The 24,176-nt window shown below is 50.9% G+C and overlaps 2 protein-coding genes across 11 annotated transcripts in view; both read right to left on the reverse strand.

Moving 5' to 3' along the window:
* Positions 1-24,176, reverse strand: part of LOC140898275 (uncharacterized) — a 2,445,793-nt gene that overhangs the window by 1,817,332 nt on the left and 604,285 nt on the right. The window lies entirely within an intron of this gene.
* Positions 1-24,176, reverse strand: part of LOC144929343 (C-type lectin domain family 2 member D-like) — a 118,496-nt gene that overhangs the window by 34,651 nt on the left and 59,669 nt on the right. The window contains exons 2-3 of the mRNA XM_078848654.1: positions 12,271-12,458; positions 11,415-11,518 (exon numbers count right to left, since the gene is read on the reverse strand). Coding sequence (XP_078704780.1) covers positions 11,415-11,518; positions 12,271-12,458 — 292 coding nt within the window. The remainder of the gene's footprint in view (positions 1-11,414; positions 11,519-12,270; positions 12,459-24,176) is intronic.

Raw genomic sequence — 24,176 nt, forward strand, 5'->3', positions numbered from 1 at the left:
TACCTGCGGGAGAGCAATCTGAGCCTTACTTCGTGCTACCCGATATCCTTGGAGTCCCACAAAATTCAGGAGACTAAAAAATCTATTTCTTCATTTCCCACCCGCATTTTTACTCGGGGTTCCGGGGGTAGGATGATCTGTTTCCCCTGACACCCTTATTTTTGTTTTTTTATCGCCATCATAGAGGTACTTCCCCTTTTCTTTTTGTTTGGGCAATTATTTTTTTAGTGTCCCTCTTGCCGACACAGGGCACACTGATTGCGCCCCAGTCGTCTTTTTCGCGGGCCTGGACGTCCGTGGCCACGGCCCCCTTTTTTTTGTTTACTTTTCTTCGTGCCTGCCTGCACTGCCGCTACCATTAATTTTACTTGCTTTTTTTTTTTTTTTCTTCTTTTAAACTATGCACTTGATTTGCTGCTTCTAAAATCTGTGCCATGGTCATACTTATCAAATCCTCCTTTTTCTGTAGCTTTCTCTTAATGTCGGGGGCTGCCCTGCTTGTAAATACTCCTTTAATAATTGCCTCAGTTTGTGGATTATTAGGATCTGCATTGGTATACTGTTGGATCGTGTTTCGAATGTGCTGCAAAAAAGCTCCAGGGCTTTCCTTTGGATCCTGCACTACCTTCTATGGTTTAGTTTAATTATTCTGTCTGACAGCTGCATGACGGAGTCTATACAGTAGCAGCTCCTTATAGAAGGTGTGGTGGGTCATAGCCTGATTGTCATTTGGGTCCCACCTAGGATTTTTTATAGGAACTTGATTATCTGGGATCGGGACATTGTTACGGTCTTGGTCATATCGCCTTTTCGCTTTTTTCCTTGCTTTAGCTATGACCTGTTCTTGTTTAACCTCAGTCAATAATGTTTGCTGAAGGACATTACAATCATCCCAGCCTGGCTTGTAGCTGCTAAGACATCCCTCAAAGACCGATACCAACTTGCTTGGGTTGATAGAAAATTCTCCAGCCTGTGCTTTGAAAGCGGCCAGGTCCATAGGATTAAAAGATGCATGAGTATAGACCTGCATGGTAAGAGCTTGTCCTTTCTATTGCATTAGGGGCGATTTTAGTCTTGGTAAGTAACGGGTATAATCCAGCAGATGGAGCCTGAACCCCACTATGAGCTTCACTAAGAATCTTACTTAGAGCCTCGCTCTGTGTGGGTGTAGGGGCCGAAGGAGACACCGGATCTGCCATTGCATTTGGGGTGGGGATCCGGGGACTGACATTAATTGCTACAGGGTCAATCGGGGTTAAATTACAGCATTGTAAAATATCAGTATGAGACTATAAGGTTATAAACAAGTAAGCATACGAATGCTTATTCTACTTCCCCGTTCGCTGACAGAACAGGAGAAACTGGAGGATTGTATTATGATTTAGTGATCCTCTGGGAGGCCACTGTTCTTGGTCCTCTAATTGGTACTGAGGACAGTCAACTGTACAAAATCGCTTTAATTTACCCGTAGTCATTGGATCTGATCCAAATATCTTCCAATTTACTAAAATACACTCTAGGGGCGTGCATCGTACCGTACCTCCCGTGCTCTGTTCCTGTCCGATACCTACAGGGTAACTGTGGGCATCCCCAGGTTCCAACAGAGCATATAATCCGGATTTCAAAAGGTTCCTACCTTATCCAAGGGACCGGTTCCCCAACATCGCCCGCAGCTGCTCCTCCCCTATATCCAAGGAACAGGTTCCTCACCGTCTCCCACAGCTGCTTCTCCACTATGTGAGTGTCTTGCACCGTCGTTCCCTCCGGGGTTGATCAAACTCCTTCTCCTCTGAGGCCCCCAATGAACTCACCGGTGTGTGCTGGGCGTCGGTTGTCGCTGCAATCCTCGACTTCCAGAAGGGATCTGGGCAAGGCTAAATTGCATCCTCGTCACCCCACGTTGGGACTCCAAAAGCTGTTGCCGGCACCCAGTGCCAGAGGCGAACAACAGCGGGGGGGGGGGGGTTAGTTACCCGGTGTGCGTCACTCAATAATCACAACGGGGTGGGGAAGCAGAAAAGTTTATTTGCAGCTGCAAACAAGGTACAGGGAGAATAGAATCTCAAATCCTGCACATCAGAGCAGGTCATTACACACATTTATATTCCTCAATGCTACTGCACTACACATCAGCCAATCAAAACTTTGCACAAATACTCTGCCTTTCTTATATGGATTAGGACAATGTTTATTTCCTGCAACCTCTAACAAGCATTCCTAGCAACTTAAAGAACCAGCACATCCTGTCTGGCCTTGTAGCTCTCTCTCCTATTATCTTTAACTTGGCGTCAGCAAACCTTACACTATGGGGCATTGTCTGCATCTGCAACATTGTTTTAAGAGCAAAAGAGCTTACTCAAATCAGCCAGGCCTGAATTCTATTAAGGGGGGTTGAGAAGAAGCCCTTAGGCCTTTAGCAGGGAGACCTCTTCGACCCTTATGGCCTTCCATCTCCTCAACTTAACTAGTGGCCATGCCCTGGGGTCTCCAACAGAGGTAAATGGAAAAGGGGATGTAACCAAAGGTAGATGGGGCCAGACTAACCTGAGCACTTTCTTTGAGCTGAGAACTGGTTGTTTAGAGAAGGGAAATGCAGCAGATCTAATATACTTGGACTTCAGTAAAGCATTTGATACGGTATCACGTGGGAAATTCTTAGCTAAATTAGAGAAGACGGGGATCAGTACAAGAATTGTAAGGCGGGTAAGGAACCAATTAAAGGGGAGAAGTCTGGAAACTCAACTATGGGATCGGAGGGAGGTTCCTAATGGAGTTCTTCAAGGATCTGTTTTGGGATCCATCTTCATTAATCTCTTTATTAATGGTGTTAACCCAAAAAGTAGGAGAGTGATAACAAAACTTACTGATGATTAAAAAGCTGGGAAACATGGTCTGTCCAGAGGGGGTAGAATATTATACAGGAAGATCTGGATGACCTTGAAGACTGGAGTACCAGAAGAAGGATGACATTTAAAGGTACCAGGTGCAAAATCCTGCACTTAGGGTCTAATAAGAAGAATTTCTTCTTGATGCTGGGGCTCATCAGTTGGAGGCGACAGAGGAGGGGTGAGACCTTGATGTGTTGGTTGATTATACGGTGACTGAGCCACCCATGTGATGTGGCCATGAAAAAGGCAAATGTGATGCTAGGATACATCAGCTGAGGCACTTCCAGTCGAGACAGAGAAGTACGAAAGTACATGGCCCTGGAGAGCCCTCCTCTAGAATCCTGTGTATGATTCTGATCATTCGAGAAAGATGAATTCAGAGTGAAACAGGTACAGAGAAGAGTTCTCAGGATGATCAGGGAATGGAGGGCCTGTCTCACGAGAGAAGGCTGGGAGAGCTGGGCTGGTTTAGTCTAGCAAAACAAAGGCTGAGAGGGGATCTGATGGCTCTCCATAAATACATCAGGGTAAAGACCAGGGAGGGTGGAGAGCTGTTCTAGCTAAAGGACAATGTAGGCCCAAGAACAAAGGCGAATCAACTGGCCAAGAACAAGTTCAGGCTGGGAGATTAGAAAGTTTCTAACCATTTGAGGAGGGAGGTTCTGGAACAGCCTCCCAATAGGGGCAAACTTTATTAGTTGTAAGAGAGCATTGGACACATTTGAGTGTGACTGTATGAGAGGGTTGCTTGTGGGATGGGGGTGGACTGGGCAACCCTGAGGGTCTTGTCTGGTATATGTCTTATGGTCCCAAGTCTCTTGCTTCAGCTGGTCACATGTAGGGGTCAGGAAGAGATGTTCCTCGCCAGTGTATTCTGGGTTCGGCGGAGTGTGTGTAAGGGGGGTAAGGAACAGAAAGGAAGTCCTGCTGGAGCTGCGAATGGGTTTGGCTGGTGTGGGGTTGCAATTGGCGTGTTACTAATGAACGGTGAAGCCTTGAGTTATGGAGCTCACTCGAAGTGAGTGCCAAGGAAACCCGCACACCGCCCCGCTGTGTATCCTGTATCTGCCACAGAAGGAGTGAAGAGAATCAAGAGAGCTGTCTGGGGTGACCTAAGGCCAGAACCGCAGGGGGCTCTGGGGTGGCAAAGGAATATTGACAAAACTGGGCTAGCAGGGAGCTGCTGGTCGGGATGAGGGGCATGAGATCTTTGTCTACAGTGAAATGGTTGTCCAATTCGGTTCCTAGTTTGATGTTTTTGCCTTCATCCCTCCACCTGCATGAGCAGCACAAACCTCTGTGCACTTGGCCTCTAACCCAGCCGCAGGGCTCTGTGCTTGTAGATTTCAACCATGCTTCGTACTTTGCTGTGAATATCACATTGCAGCTGCCAATGGGAGATGCTGCCAGGGATTTCTATGGAGCAGCAGATAGCCCAAAAGCCAGGGCTCCGACGGAGCCCCAACACGACCCTGACAGCAGCGACATGGAGGAGATGGAGGTGGAGGAGATGGGAGAATGGGAGGGCGAGGAGATGGATGTGGATTAGAACATCTCGGATTTGAGAAGTGCTGGGTGTGCATATGGCACCATACGATGCACCCACACGAGAGGGGCTTCCTCACCTCTCACTGTTTACAGAGCTAGGCATCTCAGGGGTTCTCTTATATATATTTTATTATTCCTTTCTTCTTTGCACTTACACACTTTGAGCAGATTTAGGAATGAATAAATGTTCCGTTTCCAGTGGTGCCAACAGCTCTGGGATTCGGACACGATACGGGAACAGTAGGGTAACGTGCATCAAATCTCTTCAATCCAGACAGCGTGATCAGCATGGGCAGCAGGTGTCATGGGGCTGTGGGCACGGAGGTTGCAGTGCCCCGGGGCTGGGGTCTCGCCCCCCGACCTCTGCCATCCAGTGCTGGGGCTGTGGGCTGTGGTGAGGGTGCTTTGGGCTCCTGCGGGGGAGAGGTAGGTAGAAGGGGAGGGAGGCGGGGAGAAGGGGAGTGGCGGGACCTCAGGCACAAGGGGAAGGGCCAAGGGCTACGCTTCCTGGGTGGCCAACTCACTGGCAGCCAGTGCTGATCGCAGAGTAGACAAATGATCGTCAGGCTTTGTGCTGACCAGGTCTAAGTCAGAGCAGCCTTGGGGCTGCTCTAATGTACATTCTGCTCCACATAGGCCCGGGTAAGCTTAGAATAGCTGTACTACAATGCCTTCTGGCCATGGGAAGCAGGGCAGTTGAGGCCTTTCCACCAGCCAGGGAAGCCTCTATCTGCAGGTATCCTCTGAGGGTATTGACCCTGTGACATTGCACTTCATAAGCTTTATAAAAATGTTTAAGTGTGAATACGATGTAACTGGAATATGCTTTATGCAAAAGGTCTCTATAAGTTTTGTAATGAGACCTTACAAATCTACTGAGTGTGTTCATCCTATTTGGATGAATGTGTCATTCTTGTATCTGAAATTAGGAATATGAGATATCACTCTGAGGTCCTACTGTAGTTATGCAAAGTGTGGGCCATTAATGGTGGCTTAGAATCTTGATGGCTCCCATTAGCTAGGACAACTGACTGTAGATGGCTCTGTTCACCTGCAAGCCTTCACTGCATACCTGCGGGCCAGTCCTGAAAGAATGGAGGGGGGCTCACAGGACATGTGAACATGTCACATGATACTTGAATCCGTCTTTAACCTGGTGCTTTTCCATTTAGAAGGAGGAGTGGAAACCCAGAGAGACCGTGAGAGGATTCCCGCCTTGTGCCAAAGATATCAAAGGGAGTGGAACAGAACAAAGGGGGCTGCCAGTCATAAGAAATCCCCGAGTTACCACCTGAGCTGGAACAAGGCTGTACCAGGGGAAAGGATTGGGCCCAGACTGGAGGGAGTCCAGTCTGGGAAAGAAGCTTATTGGAACATCTCTCAGGGTGAGATTTATCAGTATTCCGTTTCTTAATGTATTAGGCTTCGACTTACGTGTTTTGTTTTATTTTTCCTGGTAACTTATTTGTTCTGTCTGTTATTACTTGAAACCATTTAAATCCTACTTTTTATATTTAATGAAATCACTTTTGTTTATTAATTAACCCAGAGTAAGTGATTAATACTTGGGGGAGCAAACAGCTGGGCATCTCTCCCTATCAGTGTTATAGAGGGTGGACAATTTGAGTTTACCCTGTATAAACTTTATACAGAGTAAAACGGATTTATTTGGGGTTTGGATCCCATTGGGAGCTAGTTGCTGGAGACAGGTGACCTGTTGAGCAGTTTTGGGTTAAAGTCTGCAGCGTTGGGGGTGTGGCCCAGACCTGGTCTGTGTTTGCAGCTGGCAAGCATGTCTGGCTCAACAAGGCAGGGTTCTGGAGTCCCAAGCTGGAAGGGAAAATGGGCTCAGAGGCAAATTCAGCACGTCAGGTGACAGGGCATTGCAGGTGTTCTCCTCACCCTGGTCGAATGCCTTGTGTGGGTTGTACCTGGGGGGTGCAGGGGTGGAATGAGCCGGGGACGTCTGCCCGTTTGAGTGATCCATAGCAGGCATACGAGGCACTTTTGGGGCAGCCTTGTCCAGGCCTGCCATGGGTCAGCTCTCTCAAACCACCACCCCTGGCAGCGCAAGCCTGACCTTCCAGCCCCCTGCAGGCCTCGCTCTCTGTGTACAGGTTAGCGATTGACACTCCCAAAACCTCTGAGCGTCCCTCGGGAGTTCTCAGCCCGTTCCCCGGAGCACATGCAGAACTGTGACTCTAATCCCACAGGCGCGGTCCACAGCAGCTTGTAAGATTCAATTCAGGCCAACCACTCTATTGAGAACACAGCAATTAGATATACAGAAAACAGGAATGAGTTTATTATCAAAGAACAGAGATGCAAGCGAGAGTGAATAAATACTGGTAACACCCATTGTTTCATGTTCTGTGTGTATATAAATCTCCCCATTGTATTTTCCACTGAATGCATCCGATGAAGTGAGCTGGAGCTCACGAAAGCTTATGCTCAAATAAATTGGTTAGTCTCTAAGGTGCCACAAGTCCTCCTTTTCTTTTTGCAAATACTGGAAAGTAATGGTAACATAGGATTTTGTTTTCTAACACTTTCTAGAGCCGGGGTTCTCACAAATTTTTGGCAGCCTCAGAATGAGGCTCTGACAATACTTAACTAACTGTAGGAAAAACAAACAAATAAATTACATGTGCATATTTACATAGGGATTTTTTGCATACTCAATAATAAATATAAGGTACAATTGTGTCTTATCTTTACTGGACCTAAACACAGAACAAACCAGTGCTTTGCACAGTCTTGTCTTTTTTGTTGTTCTTTTGCTTTTTTGGTCAAAGGTGGACGGCTGTACAACAATTCTGAACTAAATTTAAAAATGCTTTACATAATAGAAAGGATAATGACTAATAACGAAAGAATGTATCTGCCAATATGTCCAAAGTTTCTTTCACACAAAAAAAAACCCAGTCAACATAGCCCAGTAATAATAATGATAACAGTAACAACAAAATCTGAGCTGTTGCTGTTGTCTTTTCAGCTTGGTTTTTGCATCATTTAACAGCTTGCGCCTCTGAAGCTCACCGTAGTAATTTGGTTCAACTTCCCTTGCACAAGTGCTGTAGGGACGTTGCACGACATACATTTCAATTTGATGAATTTCTCTCTCACACTGCAACTTGTTCAGAAATGGAATCAGATGGCTTCGGAAACACAGGAAACTGCCTTTCCCCCTGGTGCTGAAGTGTTTCTTTTTCTTTCTATGTTTTGCTTTTCTTAGCAGAAGGTCCCAGAGGAGCCACCTGCTGTCACATTCAAGGTCATTTTCTGGCACTAGATTACCTGAAATACTTTCTGATACCCAGTCACATTTTAACTTTTTCACCTCCCTCCCCACCCCCATGAACAATCGCAACCTACCCAAACACCACGCAGTGAGATGGCCCATAGCCACTTACAGAGCTACAATAACATGAGATGTAAACACAGTGGTTAGAGGTCTATAAAATCATGAGTAGTGCAGAGAAAGTGACTAAGGAAAAGCTATTTACTTGTTCCCATAACACAAGAATTAGGGGCCACCAAATGAAATTAATGGGCACCAGGTTTAAAACAAATAAAAGGAAGTTCTTCCTCACACAGCGCACAGTCAACCTGTGGAACTCCTTGCCTGAGGAGGTTGTGAAGGCTAGGACTATAACAGGGTTTAAAAGAGAACTGGATAAATTCATGGAAGTTAAGTCCATGAATGGCTATTAGCTAGGATGGGTAAGGAATGGTGTCCCTAGCCTCTGTTTGTCAGAGGGTGGAGATGGATGGCGGGAGACAGATCACTTGATCATTGCCTGTTAGGTTCACTCCCTCTGGGGCACCTGGCGTTGGCCGCTGTTGGCAGACAGGATACTGGGCTGGATGGACCTTTGCTCTGACCCAGTATGGCCGTTCTTATGTTCTTAGCCAAAGAATACACTTTGTGACTTGAAAGAAAACCACACCTATGTAGCTCAGCTCTGCCGGCATGGTACTATTTAAAAGGGAGCACGCATGAAGATTTATGGCATTTAGAAGACACCTTTAATACTTAACATCTGAGCGATTGTTGGGGCACTTTGGAGGCTCTTGTGGCTGCAAAACAATCAGCTGCTGGCTGCATTTGAGAAATGCTGTTCTGGAGTCTAAATGAACAAGGCCTTCCCTTAGCCACATGCTGGGGAAATGAGGTAAGACTCCTTCTCATGAGATCACTCCCTCTCAGCTGCAGAGAAAAGCTTGACAACGTAACCCTGAGTTTAAAAGGTTCAAAAGCAGATGGCACATACGGAGTTTAAACGAGACACACTTATTGCTTGAGGGCCCCACTGCCTGATTTTGAGATCTTGGCTTGTTCAAGTAGGTGTGAGTTGTATAAGTGTCACTTCTAGGAGTCTCATTTTGAGCCCCTTTCGAGTGCGGTCTCTTTTCCCATCTGTCAAGGTTTCTTCCCCACTTTGAACTCTAAGGTACAAATGTGGGGACCTGCATGAAAACCTCCTAAGCTTACTTTACCAGCTTAGGTTAAAACTTCCCCAAGGTACAAACTATTTGACCCTTGGACTTCCACTGCCACCACCAAACGTTTAACCGGCTTTCTGGGAAAGTGTTGTTTGGAAACGTCTTTCCCCCCAAAATCCTCCCCAAAACCTTGCACCCCACTTCCTGGGGAACGTTTGGTAAAAATCCTCACCAATTTGCATAGGTGACCACAGACCCAAGCCCTTGGATCTTAGAACAATGACAAAAGGATTCAGTTCTTGAAAAGAAACATTTTAATAGAAGAAACAGTAAAAAGAAAAGGATCACCTCTGTAAGATCAGGACGGTAAATACCTTACAGGGTAATTAGATTCAAAACATAGAGAATCCCTCTAGGCAAAACCTTAGGTTACAAAAAGACACACGGACAGGAATATTCATTCTATTCAGCTCAACATATTTTATCAGCCATTTAAAGAAATCATAAGCTAACGCATATCTAGCTAGATTACTTACTGAGTTCTAAGACTCCATTCCTGTTCTGTCCCTGGCAAAAGCCTCACCCAGACAGACACAGACCCCTTTGATGTTCTGCCTCTTTCCAGCTTTTGAAAGTATCTTGTCTCCTCATTGGTCATTTTGGTCAGGTGCCAGCGAGGTTATCCTAGCTTCTTAACCCTTTACACGTGAAAGGATTTTTCCTCTGGCCAGGAGGGATTTTAAAGGTGTGTACCCTTCCCTTTATATTTATGACACCATCACATACACCTCAGGTTTGCTACAGATCCACCGTCTTCCCATGTAGCACCGTGAGCTGCTGACCCCTTTCTCGTCGTTCAGATACGCGCAGTCACCTCCTCCTCTTAAGTGAAACCTGCCACACAGAAGCCAGGGAGCTGCAGTCAGGCAGAGGCCGGGCATTTCACACCAGTCCCAGCCAGGGGAGCCATTCTCCACAGTGCAGGCCTGAGTGCGGAGCAGCTACTCTCCCAGCCCCTCAGGAGCAGAGCTCAGGACAGCGGGGGCTTTGCAGAACCGCTGACTGTTCCTGACCCTCTATGCTGAGCAGCCCACAGGGGTGCTGAAGAATGGACAGTCCCCAGCAGGACAGAGAGAATTTGTTAGACTGATTGTCAAAAGGGACCGGCCCTCTAACAAGAGGGGCAGACCATCACCAGAACCAGACGACTGAGCAGGAAAAGCAGGGGACAGGAAGGATCTCGCCTCCTTGAAACACATGGAGCAGAACCAAGATGACACTGAAAGAAGAAATTGCATTCAGGGGTTTCCTTCTCCGTTGATCTATAACTCTTGAGCTTTCCATTGGGCATGGGGGAAAAAGAGAGTGTTGAAGAAGTTCCTTTGTGAAAGCATGTGTTCCTTGTTTGTAACCCTCACGTAAGTCTCCCAGAGTTCATCTGGTGTGGAGGGTGGAGCTCTAGGGACAACATGCCTCTCGGGAGATTTGGGAGGGTTCAGCACTGGTTTTGGATCCTACAGCAGCTGATCTGCAGGGTCCCACATCCTAAGGAGCATACCAGACAGGGAGTCTGTACCCCAGGAGAATGCCACAGAGGCTCGAACTCAGGACAGTGTCTGGTAGCTCTTCAGACCCAGTGAGGCTGGAAGCAGGTGGGATCCAAAGGTTGGGTCCAATACAGCAGAATGGGGACTGTCCATTGGGGAGCCCTGACCCAGCGCCAAAAGAGCCTGATTTTTCAAAGTACTGAAGTAACCCAGACCAGAGAAGTGGGGGGGGGTCTCCATCCCCCTCTAATGGCTGGCCTGCAAAAGAGCTTTATCAATCGGGGGGGAGTTTCAGTTAAAGAAGTGGATTCTTTCGCTCCTATGGCAGAGGCTCATGCTTCTACTGCTGAAGTCCCAGGGTTCAAGCAGCGCTGGTTTTGTGATCACACTTGGAGCCCACTGAAACCCATCGCGGGGTGTTGGGCAGCCATCACTACTGTACCCCGTTCCCATGGGAGCCCCAGGCGTCCAGCACCTGTGAACCGCAGGCTCCTTTAACATCGGTGCCTTGTTGCGGATTCAGAGGCCTCACCAGCCAAGTCACTCAAACCTGCCGGCTGCAATCCCCAGCGGGACCTGCACCTGCCATGCAGTGCTCGGCATGCTGCCCTCTCTAGCAGCCACTGTTAACCTGAGCTCCCTGCTGCCTCCTTTCCCCAGGGGGGGTCAGACACCCCAGGGACCTTGCTGAAGAGGGCTGGGGGAGAACAGCGAGTGTCCCAGCTGAAATCCCAGCGCGCAGCGAGGGCATCTCTGGCTATGGCGGGCTCTGTCTCCGGCCCAGCACCGTGCTGCGGGGAGGAGCCGAGAGTTCAGGGACACGCCGGCTCCCATCGGTCTCCGATACACGCAGGACGCGAACGGACCAGGGTCGTGTCTGGTGGTTTCACTAGCACTGAATGGTGGATCTACCTGAGCTCAAACCGCTCAGACACCAGAATCCCCAAGCCCAGGGAATTAGTCCAGAGGGGTGAGAGAGACTCACAGGTGGTTGAATTTGGTGCCATTGGCCCATTTCCAGGGCTGACCCTGCTCCCTCCAGAGGCCGATCCAGTGGTCATAGACACCCTTATGGCGCAGCAGGAACGCCTTAAAGAAAGCTGAGGGACAGCAGGTATCAGCCCCACCTCCCATGCTCCCCCCCCCACCGCCCCTCCAGGGCTCTGTGCTGCAGAGAATCCCAGTCACATATTGAAGGGTGCTCAGTTTATTTTCAGGGGGGATTTTCCCCTCCCTCTTGCAAAGCACAAGATCCCCCGGGCAGTCTTAACCCTCCCACCGCACACAGCAGCCCCACCCCGGTGCTCCCAGTCACCCACACCCCAAGTCCCCCTGAGCTGGGGGCAGCTGTTGGGTCTGAGCTCTCTGCAGAGACGTCTCTTCTCACAGAGCAGCCACCGCTCACCCCAGCAAGGCAGGAGGAGGGAGGGAGGCAAGCTGAAGTGGGAGGGGTCAATGTGAAAGGATCCCCTCCTCCCCCGCCTCCTCAGCTGGCTGCTCCTTTCCCATCCCCACAACAGGAGCACTGGCTGGGTTCTCAGTCCCACTCCAGCAGCCAGCAGGCCAGGAGATGCTTGAGCCAGCCCTGCCCTAGACAGAAGCTGTCTCCCTATTTGGGGAGGGGGGCAGCGGAGAATGGGCAATCCCTGTGATCACACACAGACAGTAGGGCCCTGGGCCCAGCCAGGGCTGGCGTTCAGCGGCTGGAAGTTCATTCACTCCGGCCTCCCAGCACGGGAGGGCTCACAGCTGCTCCTCACCCCATGGGGCAGAGCCCAGGTCCTGCTGCAGCAGCCATCCCTGTGCCCAGATTAGTGTCTGGCAACTCGAGAGTCTCTCACCGTTTCCTGATCACTGTCGATCCCAGCCAGGGAGGCACCCGGGGCAGAGCAGCGGCTTCGGCTGTCGGTCCAGCTCCCTTCCGTCTCTGAGAAATAGTAGCATTTCCCTCGGTATCCCATCCAGCCGTCCGGGCACGAGGGGCTCGCAGGGGGGCACAGATCAGCTGATGAAAGCTGAGAGGTCAGCGCTGAGAATGAGACAGTCACATGGAGGGTAAGAATTGCAACGAGAATTGGGCATTTGACTGGTACAAAAATTGGTCAACTGACCAGTCAAATCTGTCAAAGAGTGGTCAGATATTTTAAAATACCAATTTATCAGAATTGGTTACCTCCCGCCAGGAAGAAAAAAGAGCAAGACGTCATTGTCTCCAGTAGGTTTAGCTTTCGATAGATATGGATCTACCTAATTTTTTAAAAAATGTACTTCACTGAGTTATTTTAGCTCAGAAAAAAAAGGCAAAACAATGAAACCAAGTTCTGGAAAACACCAGTGAGGCTCCAAGACGCAATCCGAAAGGCAGGCTGCCTCCTACCCCCAGGGCTCTCGCTGGAGCATTTGACTGCGGCCAAACAGGCAGTCAATTGACCGGCTTGCCAAGCCCATTGGGACCCCCAGCTGGGGCTGGTCCACTGCAATCAGATGCAGGGGGACGGAGACGTTTGTCACTGTAAATTTGCCTGGCAAGAAGGATTCCAGGGACACTCCCAGCCTGGGAGGGACTGACACAGCTCAGAGCATTTCACCCCAGGCACAAGATCAACAGCTGGACGTTCAACCTAGCAACAAACAGCAGGTGAACAACTGAGAAGAATGTGGGAACTTTCACTCAGGGACATGAAAGCCACAAGGGGGCGCCAGAAACCACAGCCATGGGAAGTGACCTGTTGCACTGTGGGCCAGGAATGATGGAACTTAATTCACCTCCTACCTGCAGACTTTTCTCTCCCCAAACACAGCAGCAAGAAAGGCACTTTCTGGAAGCCCTCATGGCAGTGTAACCCTTTCAGAGCCATGAAAGAGCAGCAGTGGGGTCACCCATAAGTGACACCAAAGAGGATTTGAAAGGCCTGTCTAGTTGAGAGGAGTTGGACTCAAACCCCTCCAGATGTTTTCGAGCACATCACTTTTGTTTGCACCACAGTAACTCGGTAGCTGGTTTTCAAGCCTTCCCATGTGGCTGGCGCTCAGCGAGGAACAGACACTCTAAGTTGGGAAGAGTTAGGAAACGTGGCAGCGGTGATCAGAAAGCGAGCATGTGTTCACCTCACTCACAAGGCATGTCTGACCCTGTAGATTTAACTGTCCAGTGCACGGTAGCCCACACCCCTGCCCTACTGAACTGAGCAGAGAAGTCAGTGACTAACAGTTGATGGCACAGGCTGTCTCCACCATCCATCTCCAGCTCAGATGCCACATGTTCTGCAGAGCTCCCTGCACCTGCAGGTGTGTAACCAACCCTAAGCTCACAGATTCCCACCTTACACAGCGAGAACCAATGCTGCCCATTGCAACAGCCTGCCATTACAGCAGGGAGCTGGGATTCAGGGCGCATCTGTATCCGAGCAATCTGCACCAGTATAATCACAGTGACGCAGTGACATCAGGGCAAACACCTCCTGGAGATGCGCTGGAGCAGTGCGGCTCGCTCTGGTAACTTCCTGCAGCAAACTGCACCAAGGCAAGCTCCTTTGTGCACCAGTGCAGTGCGTCTGCTTTAGCGGTTTGCACCAATTCAACTACACGGACGTCATGACATCGGCACAGAGGATTCCTAATGCAGACGGAGCTGGATTCAATCCCCTCTGCCAGCTGCTAAACCCTCCTGGGGCCCAGTGATCGGATCCCAGGACAATAGAGAAATCCCACCCCCGACATTCCCCAGCACGCCCTGCCCCTGACAACGGGGGGATACAACAGGGTTCATGTTCACCGCAAACAGACGCCCTCTGCATGAGCACACGCTGTCTGTGCAGCCCGGGGGAGTGAATGGTGCTAAGGGACCCTTCATGGCCAAGCTCAGCGATTGGGGGGTTTCCACACTGCGCTGGTGGAGGGGTCTTGACTTAATTCTATGGCTCATTTCAATAACACGGCAGCACCTGCCGCCCGGCCACAGGCGTGACCTGAAGATCCAGGAAGGCCAAGCTGGTAACCTCAGAGTAACACAGGGAAGGCAAAGGGCTCAGGGTTGCACTGCATCCTGTCCCACTGGACACCCTGGTCAGGGACTGCTTCATGGCACGTGGCAAAGGTGACTTGGGTCCAAAGTGCTCAGAGATGGGCTGGGGGGGCTAATGTCAGTCAGATCGTCCTGACACAGAGAGTGCCCAGGTGCAGGGGTCTGGGAGGAAGATCCCCCAGGAATCCTCTGCCCCAGGGGCAGAAGCCGGACAGGCCGGGAGGAGAGAGTGAGTGTGGCAGGTCACGGGGGAATGGGATGGGCGGAGATCATAGATGGAGGGGAAGGGAGCGGGGCGGAAGCTGGGAACTCACCTGCCAGAGCAATGATGGCAGCAATCAACGCAGACCATACAACTATCACTGCAACCACAACTCTACAGGTTGGACTTTTCTTGCAGTTCCAAGGAGGGTCTGAAACAGAAAGACCCGTCAGGCAGGGCTGGGAGGACACGTCTCACTGACAGCACCGGGGCTGGAGCTGCCCTGCAACATGCACCGTTCTTGTCTAGTTTTTGTAAAGCTCTCCAACACCACTTTCTACAAACCATTACCCTCTGATCCCACTGAGGGTTTCCAAAAGTTAGTGCCTGTCTCACCCACCGCAACCTGCAAGGTCTCGTGCCAGCAAAGGGAAGCTGCTCCCAGATCTGGAGCTGCATTCGCATGTCCTGAGGGCTGTCCTGCACCATGGTCACTACGGGCAGGTAGGTCATCAACCTCCATCTCTGTCCCAGCTGCAGGATGGCCTCTGGTTCCTGCTCCCTCAGGCACCTGGAGATACTGAAAAAGGGGTGGGGTTGGCAGAACAGGAGAACACCCCATGAGGTTAAGAAATGGCAGTGAGAGCCTTTTCCCTCCCTGGGAGATTATGGTGTCCCTCTGTGGGGACTCCCTTCCTGGCAGATGCTAGTGAGCTATTGAAAGAGCTCAGCCTGTTTAGATTATAAAAAAGATTGGGTGGTGACATCATTGAAGTGTTGAAGTGACTTCATGGAGAGAAAATATTGGGTATTAAAGGGCTCATTAATCTATCAGAGAAAAGCATAACAAGACCCAGTGGCTGGAAACTCAAAAGAGACCAATTCGTATTAGAAAGAGGGCACACATATTCAACAGTGAGGACGAATCACCAAAGGAAGAAACTAGAAAGGGAAGTGGTGGGAATTCCCCACCTCTTGATGTCTTCTAATGAAGACTAGATGCCTTTCTGGAACGTGTGTAGTCAAAAATTAGCTCCTATGCTCTACAGAAAGCATGTGATATGCAGGGGGTCAGATGACACGCTCTAATGGTCTCTTCTGTCCATAAAGTCTGCTAATTGATGAAAAATGAGCCTAGCATGGGGAGAAGCCTCTGATGTTTTACTGTGTTCGGCTTGAGCCCACAATGAACGCTCATTGAGAGGGGTGATCTAGGGGAAGCAGCTCAAACATCCAATGTGGCTGGACAGGGGCAGGACATCAGCACTGCAGGGGAGGGGTGGGTGTGGCAGTGACATCACAAGGGCCTTTGGCAGGACCTCAGCCTATTGGACAAAGGTGGTAGGGAGGCGATGACCTCACAGAGAGATCTTGACATCAGCCAGGCAGGACAGGGGTGCAGGACAGGGGCCACCTCGGAGATCCCTGTGGCTTTGCTTCAGCACGTCTCCTTCTCGAGGTCTCTCCTAGAGGACTGAGAGAGCATTCACTTTCACATTCGTGAGCGCAAGGAGGACCCTCTTCGGAGTTTTCTCCTTTTCTTTTAGTGGTTTTGCTCGAAAACAGACGTCCCTGTATAGAAGGTAAGAGCCTCGGAGAGGTTTGGAACCTGTTCAGTCTGATCCATCAGGTGTCGGCTGATTTTTAGGAATGGAAAACACTAGATTGCGGGGGCAGCATTTTATTTCCGACCTAAGACTTTGTCCCTTAGAATTACTGGGGACATTGGGGTTTCTCCTTTTTGTTTTCCCTTTTCCTGTCTCTCCCTCCTTTCTCGTCTTCTCTTGCATCTTTGTCCTTTTCCCCTGCTTTCCTTTCACCACCAGGACCTGTCTGTGCGTGTGGAGTTGGGGACGGAGGGAGGGAGGGGGGGTTGCATTCCAACTCTCATTGCGGGAGGCCCTCCCAAAGACATGTGGCTGGAATAGTGCTCTAAGAGTGACTCCCTCCGGTGGTGACCCGGGACATCTGGTGAGAACTCTCAGCTTTCTGCTTCTCAGAGTCTCAATGCTGATTGGGGGAGTTTGGGGCTATTGTGAGGGAGGAGGCTCAGGTCCTTGTGACCCTCTTTTAAGACCAAGGAAATAGGGCGTAACCAAACATGTATTTGATTGCACTTGCCGCTTTTCTCCATTCATTGTCTTGGAGTAATTCACGATTCTCTCTCTAATGGGCTAGTTCTTCTAAAATACTTACTAAAGAATTAGGTTTTAATAAAGCCAAATGCAACCCCATACCTCCAGTAACAAAGGAGTCAGGTGGCACCCTACAGAATTGGGGACAATCCGCTGGAAAGCAGTGACCCTGAAAAGGATTTTGGGGTCATAGTGGACAAGCTGTTCAACAGGAGCTGTCAATGTGAAACTGTGTTAAAAAAGGTTAAAGCCATTCTTGGCTGGATAGAGTAGTGAGGATGGAAAGGGAAGTGAAAGAGCATTGGTGAGACTGATGTTGGAATGTTGAATCCAGTTCTTGTGTCCACATTTTGAATATTATGTTAAAACAATTGGAGAGGGTGCAGAAAAGATTCATAACTGAGTGATGGGGATGATGCCCTATTATGAGACATTGAAAAAGCTCAATCTGCTTAGTATATACAAGAGAAGAATGAGAAGTGAGTTGCTTGACTTCATGGAGAGAAAATGTTGAGTATAAAAGGGCTCTTTTTATGTCTCAGAGAAAGGCATGACAAAACCCCATGGATGGAAGCAGAAATCAGAAAAAGGATAATGACAATAAGACCCAGATTTGTAAGAGGGTGGTGTTAGGGGGCTTATTCCTTCACCCACTTACTTCCCTGGTCCTTCTCACATGAACAGAGAGCAACAATACCCGAAGTCCAAAGGTGCAAACAATTCGATGTTTATTGGGGTGAACTTCCAGCAAGCATGATTCCAGTTTCCTTCCTTAGTATCCTCCTTCCCAGCTCTGACACCACAGAGCCTTACACCTATGTCCCTGTTCCGATTCCTGCCCTTAGCCAAGCATGATTCCAACTTCCTTACTCCCATTCCCTGTTCCCATTTCCCCCTTTAGCAAAACATGATTCCAATTTTCTTACCCCCATTCCCTGTTCCCATCTCCCCCTTTAGCAAAACATGATTCCAATTTTCTTACCCCCATTCCCTGTTCCCATCTCACACACCCACATGCCCACCCCCACCCACCCCCCCACCCCCCATTGACTACAGATTATATAGTAAAACTTGAGTTCTGCTTAGCTATACCTTAACCAATCATTTTCCTGAAATTTAACTAACCAATCCTAACATATTGTAACATGATTATGTAACCAATTATATCCCACCACCTCAATTAGTTTACACCTAGCAAAATTAATTATACAGCAGACAGGAACAATCACAGAACCAGACAGAGATTATACAGACAAACAACAGCAAAGTGGGAACTATAATGACAAAACAATACAGAAGTGAGGATTTCACATCCCAGCTATTGATAAGTGAGTTCTTGCCAGACAGGATGCTATCAAACTAAGTTTCCTTTCACATTTTCTAGGCACTTCCCTTTCTCTGGAGGTGATAGGAATACAATCCTGTCCTGATACTGCCTAACAGCCCAATAGCACCTTATTTCAATGTGACTAGTTTGGAATGTGAGGATGTGACCGTTCGCTTCCCAGTTTATGGCTGCCTCTGCTGCTTAGCCAAAGGCCTTAGCCTAAGAACAGGGCCTCAGACTGTCACAGTAAGAGAAGGCCCTTACACCAGCAGACAGTGATTTTGATTCTTTCTTTTATACCTCTATCACTAGCCAAGTGATAAGAATACACCTAAATTCTTAGAGTATAGGCCTTTGCAGACAGGCCTGAATATCTATATCCTAACAGGTGGTTTGTCATTGGCACAAAGTACCAAGAGAAATGATGGCTTCTCCATCTCTTGATCTCTTCGAATAAAGACTAGATGCCTTTCTGGAAAATGTTTGAGTAAAAGAAAAGCCCAGCTCTTCTGACATACAGGAGGCCTTAGGATACGCAGGGGATCAGATTAAATGCTCGAATGGTTCCTTCTGGCCATAAAGTCAACTAACTTGTGAAAACCTAATTGCGGCCTGGGGAAGAACTTCTGTGTTCTACTATGTAGTCGGTGTCACCCCACAAGGAAGTGACATTGAGTGGGGTGATCCAGGGGAAGCGGCTGAAACATCCAATGTAGCTGGACAGGGGCAGGACATCAGCACTGCAGGGGAGTGGTGGGTGTGGCAGTGACATCACAAGAGCCTTTGGCAGGACCTCAGCCTATTGGACAAAGGTGGTGGGGAGGCGATGACCTCACAGAGAGAACTTGACATCAGCCAGGCAGGACAGGGGTGCAGGACAGGGGCAAGCTCGGAGATCCCTGTGGCTTTGCTTCAGCACGTCTCCTTCTCGAGGTCTCTCCTGGAGGACTGAGAGAGCATTCACTTGCACGTACGTGAGCGCAAGGAGGACCCTCTTTGGAGTTTTCTCCTTTTCTTTTAGTGGATTTGCTCGAAAACAGACGTCCCTGTATAGAAGGTAAGAGCCTCGGAGAGGTTTGGAACCTGTTCAGTCTGATCCATCAGGTGCTGGCTGATTTTTAGGAAAGGAAAACATTAGATTGTGGGGGCAGTATTTTATTTCCGACCTAGGATTTTGTCCCTTAGAATTACTGGGGACATTGGGGTTTCTCCTTTTTGTTTTCCCTTTTCCTCTGTCCCTCCTACCTTTCTCTTCTTGCTTCCTTTGTCCTTTTCCTCTGCTCTCCTCCCACCACCAGGAGCTCTGTGTGTGGAGCGGGGTCCGGGGGGGTTGTGGGAGGCCCTCACAGAGAGGTGAGACTGGACTAGTGCTCCGAGAGTGATCCCCTCGGTGGTGACCGGGGCCATTCTTTGGGCTATTTAATGAGAACCCTTAGCCTCCCACCCCTCAAAGTCTCAACCTTGATTGGCTGAGGAGGGGGCTATTGACAGGGAGGAAACTCTGGTCTTTGTTGTTCTCTTTTATGACCAAGCAAATAAGTCACAATCAGTTATACGTTTGACCAATGTGGATGCTGCTCTCCATTCATTGTCTCGGAGCAGTTCATGATCCTCTCGAACATTCCAGTTCTTCTGAAATAATTGCTGAATAATTACTATGAACAATTGTTGGTCTGTAGCTCATTTGAGAGCAATTCTGCTACTGACTGGCTGCATCAGCTAAGACAAGTCCCTGCTCCTTTCTCAGCCTTCGTTTCTCCTTCTGTCAAGAATGAATAACAATCCTCTCCCACTTACCTCACCATGGGTGGATGCTGGGGATCCACTGAACAGTGTCACTCGGAGCAGTGCAGACTGGGGGGTGTCCTATCACACTGAGCCATATCAGATTATAACCTAATATTCAATTTGATTTGTATTTTATTGTTTTGGAATTGTGAAAAGCAGCAACTACTTAGCTCAGAGTGAAGCATCTCATCCAATTTTCTAGAGCATAGTGTCTCCCCTTTGTGTATGATGAGACAGTTGAATGCACTGTGACGGACAGGAGATGCTCTTGTTTTGCAAATAGATATTTTTGCAAAGAATTTTCATCCTACTTGTTATGATTTCAAGAAACAAAGTGGTTTCGTTTGAATGGATTTTCTGACAGAAAAAGGTTTCCATGAAAATGTTCACCCCTTATTTCCTGGGCCTTATCCCTGCCTCTGGGGGGTTGTTGTCTGTTAGTTAGAACAGGAATCAGGACAGTTGTCTTCTCTTTCTGGCTCCGTCACCGCTTCGCTGTGTGACACCTTGGGTAGGTCCAATGGGAACAGGGTCAATTCTCTAACTCCAGGCAGCAGGAAGCCTGGGTGAGATAAGGGATGTTAAGGCCATCTGCGAAGGAGAAAGGGATGTTTCCAGGTGTTGAATGTCAAGAACTCTAAACTTTGCTAAAATGGATAGTCTCGAGAAACAAGAACTAGTTGGGGCCAAACTTTAACCATTGTCTTCTATAAAGCCCATTCAGGAATGTGAGTCCCAGAGAGCCATAGAGAGGGGGAGCAACTTGCCCAAAGTCCCACAGATCAAGAGGCAGCAATGGAAGCAGGAGTGACACTCTCTCTCAAAGGCAGGGGGACCAGACATTAGGGCCTGGTTGCAATTGCCAGCTGTGGGAGGGAGTGTGCGACAGTGGTGAGTGAAGGGGTCCATCCATGGCTCTGACACTCGGTGTGACCCTGTGGTCGCAGCTGAGGCCCGTTTGCCGTCAGTAGGGTTGGGGTCCCATGGCTACAGCCCAGTGGGTTTGGGAGGCTCCAGGAAGGTGAGTAAAGTGCTGGGATGTCAGGATCCCGGAGGCGCTGTCACCTCCGCCCTAGGGCCGTGTTCTGCACCCCCTGCTGCTGGCTGAGTTTCTCCGTCCCTTGGCAATCAGACAGACTCTTGTTTTCACAGCCAGTCGATCGCCCTCGTGTCATCACCCTGCCTGCTGGCTGGGCAGGGTAACTCCTGAGGTCACCACCCTCTCCAGCCTGCCTTGGGCTTGGAGAGTGAGGAGGAGGGTGAGGGACGTCTGCTGACCCTGAACATCCGCCATCCATTGTACCATCACTGAGAGCACGTGAGTGGCATTCGGGTTCCTCGGTGTGTTCCCCTCTCTGTCTGGGGGAGAGACTATCTCCAAAGGGGGATTTCATTTGCAAACAGCCCCCAAGAGCCCCTCACTCTTAGGCCAGGCAGGGGCTTCTCCAGAGCCGTCTCCAGTGTGTTTGGAAAGGTTCCAGCAATGGGGCTTCCCAGCCCTTCCCCTCCCAGCCCTTCCCTCCCAACCCTTCCCCAGGCTGAGAGTCTCTGAGGTGAGCCAGACCCTGTGAGCTGCTGAGCCTGGAAATCAATGGGGAATGAGGAGGGCTCTGTGCTTCCTGTGCCGAGGGCCTTTGTGACTTTGATGTGAGGAATGATTTCCCAGGAGAAGTCCGGACTCCTGGCTTCTGTTCCTTCTCTAGCCTGGGTGGGAGAGTGGCCTGGGACGACAGGAGGGGACTGCTTCTCCAGAGTAACCGATGGTCTTTGGGACTGACCGCATTGCTGGAAAAGGATGAGACTTCCTGGCTATTGCAGCAGCAGGGATTACGAGGGGGAACGTTGGGAGCGGATCATGCAATGAACTCCTGCCCGTGTGTGTAGATGGCATTCCCTGCACTCCTGTGCGGGCAGACGGGGCGGCTGTGGTTGGAGGAGGGAGGAGGAGGGACGGAAAAGGCCCAGGAGTGAAAGGCTGCCTTGAGCCCAGTCTCACCCCTGCTCCCCGCTCGGTTCCAGGATGGCCAGGCTCCTGCGGATGTTGCGGAGGAAGGCTCTGCAGGTGGCCCCAGAGCCTGAGGGAAGCAGCTGCCGTCTTCCCAAGGGGCAGAGCAACCCCTGCATCCCTGCTGGTGGGGAAGCAGCTCCCGTCCAGGCCAGACGGCGGAAGTGCCCGGCCTTCTGGAAAAGGACCCCGGCTCCCGGCGCAAGCGCCGAGCTGGGAGAGGCCCCGACTAGGCCCCAATGGAGCTGGCCCAGGCTGCGGTTTCGCAGACAGGACCCATCCCAGGAGGGGCGCCGGGCAGGGTGGCTCTGGGGCTTGTTGTGTGGGCAGCAGCGGCCCCAGGAGCCCAGACCTCGTTCCCATCAGGAGGCATCGCCCTGCCCGGTCTCTGAGGACCTTCCAGCCCCTGCAGGCCAGGAGGGGGAAGGTCCCTGTCCCAGCACCGGCAGCTCAGCCTGGGACAGCGGCAGCACCTGGGCATCTGGCAGCAGCCAGGCCAATGGAGGCCACTGCTTTGTTCCAGGTGAGGAGCCTGGCTGGGCTGAGGGAGGGCTGAGGACGGGATGTGAACACCCTGGGCCCAGATGCTCTCCCAGGGATACGGGGGGGGGGTCCCAGCCCAGGTGTCTGGCCTGAGCCCCGCGAACCCCACGGACAGCAGCAGCCATCACACAGCTGCCCCTTCCGCACGGGGACCTGGGGGTGGGGGCGTGAAGAGCTGCTGCCACTTTGGTCCTTGCTGCTCCAGGGCCGGGGGAATCGGCACCTCCCCTGGAGTCCTGGCCAGTGGAGGGGGGGTTCTTCTCTGGGCTTCTGCAGCTGTTGGGGGCTGAAGGCATCCCTGAGAGGGAGGTTTGGGGCCCCATCTGCCCTGGGTGCCTGAGGTGGGAAGGGGGGTCTTGAATCCTGCTCTGCCCACCACGCCCCTGTCCTTCCCTCCCTGGTGCAGGGACCCCCCTGGATTCGGAGCAGGAGGAAGGGGTGGACGTGGCCAAAGATGAAGCTGCTCTCAAGGTCATCCGAGAGCAGCTCCAGTGCAGAGATAAGGTACAAATGTTCCCCACTGGGCTGGAACCAAGATTGTCCTGTCCCTTCCCAGGATCCCCACCCCCTGCCGAGGGTCTTGTGCCTCCTGATCCACCACCCCCAATGGGACCCTTTTACATCCATGATGTGGGACCCCCAAGATGGGGGTGTCCCACAACAGCCAAAGTCATCTCCCCCCACAGGCACTGTCCCAGTTCCTGATCCTGCTTGTGTAGGAGTGGTGGGGGATTTGGACAATAGGCGGGTCCCCACAATCCCCCATTGAGGCCTGAGCCCTGGAGCTGGTGTGGGTGGGGCAGGAAGGTCCCTCATTAACAGGTTGTCTCTCGCTATACCCCACTCCCGGTGGGTACAGGATGAGGGGCAGCAGCTCCTGTTCCTTCAGGCCATCTACCCCGCATGTCTGGCTGCACGGGAGAGAGGGGAGGACACGCTGGAGCCGCGCTGCTGCAAGGCGGCTGTGGTGAAGAGGATCGTGGTGAGTGAGACACGCCATACGGCAGCTGGAGGGAGGGGGAGAATTGTGGGGCTGGGGGGCAGCTGAGAGTGGGGGACAAGGAATCTCATGGTCCCAGCTCAGTCGTCGGGATGGGGCTGAATGGGGGCACTTTTGACAGGGAGGAGGAGAGAAGGGGATTGGGAGTGAGCTGGGCAGGAATCCGAGAAGGGGGACAAGTCGGATGGGCAGGAAGGAATTGGAGGAGCGGGAGGTGGTGGGGGATCCTGCTGGCCATGTGGGGCACTGGCTGTGTCATCTCCTCACTGGGAGGCATCAGTCGGGCCTGAATCTCACACGCTCCTTTGTCTCTTTCACGTCTCACAGGAGCTCATCGAGGAGCTTCCCGATGACTCGTCACCCAGCGCCGTCCTCGCCCACTCCCTGGCTGCAGTGGGCTACCTCTGGTACTGAGACAGCCCCACCCCCCCACCCTGCCGGCTCCCCTCACCCCAGTGCTGCTCAGGCCCAAGGCTGGGAGTCACCATCACTGTCCCTCCCAAGTCACCTCCCAAGAGTGGCGCCTCTGGCAGAGATGGTGGGGTGGGGAGGGTCACTCTCTCCTGGCAGGGCTCTTCTTTTCACTCCCATAACATGACAGGGGCCTTGGGGAGGGGCTCACTCCCGGGCTCCGATACAGGAGGGGCAGCAGGCTCCAGGGAACAGCAGCTATTCCTGTCCTGCCACTGTCTGTCTGGGACACCTTGGCCTTGTCATTCCCTA

Source organism: Lepidochelys kempii, chromosome 14, assembly GCF_965140285.1.
Source record: "Lepidochelys kempii isolate rLepKem1 chromosome 14, rLepKem1.hap1, whole genome shotgun sequence".
NCBI lineage: Eukaryota > Metazoa > Chordata > Testudines > Cheloniidae > Lepidochelys > Lepidochelys kempii.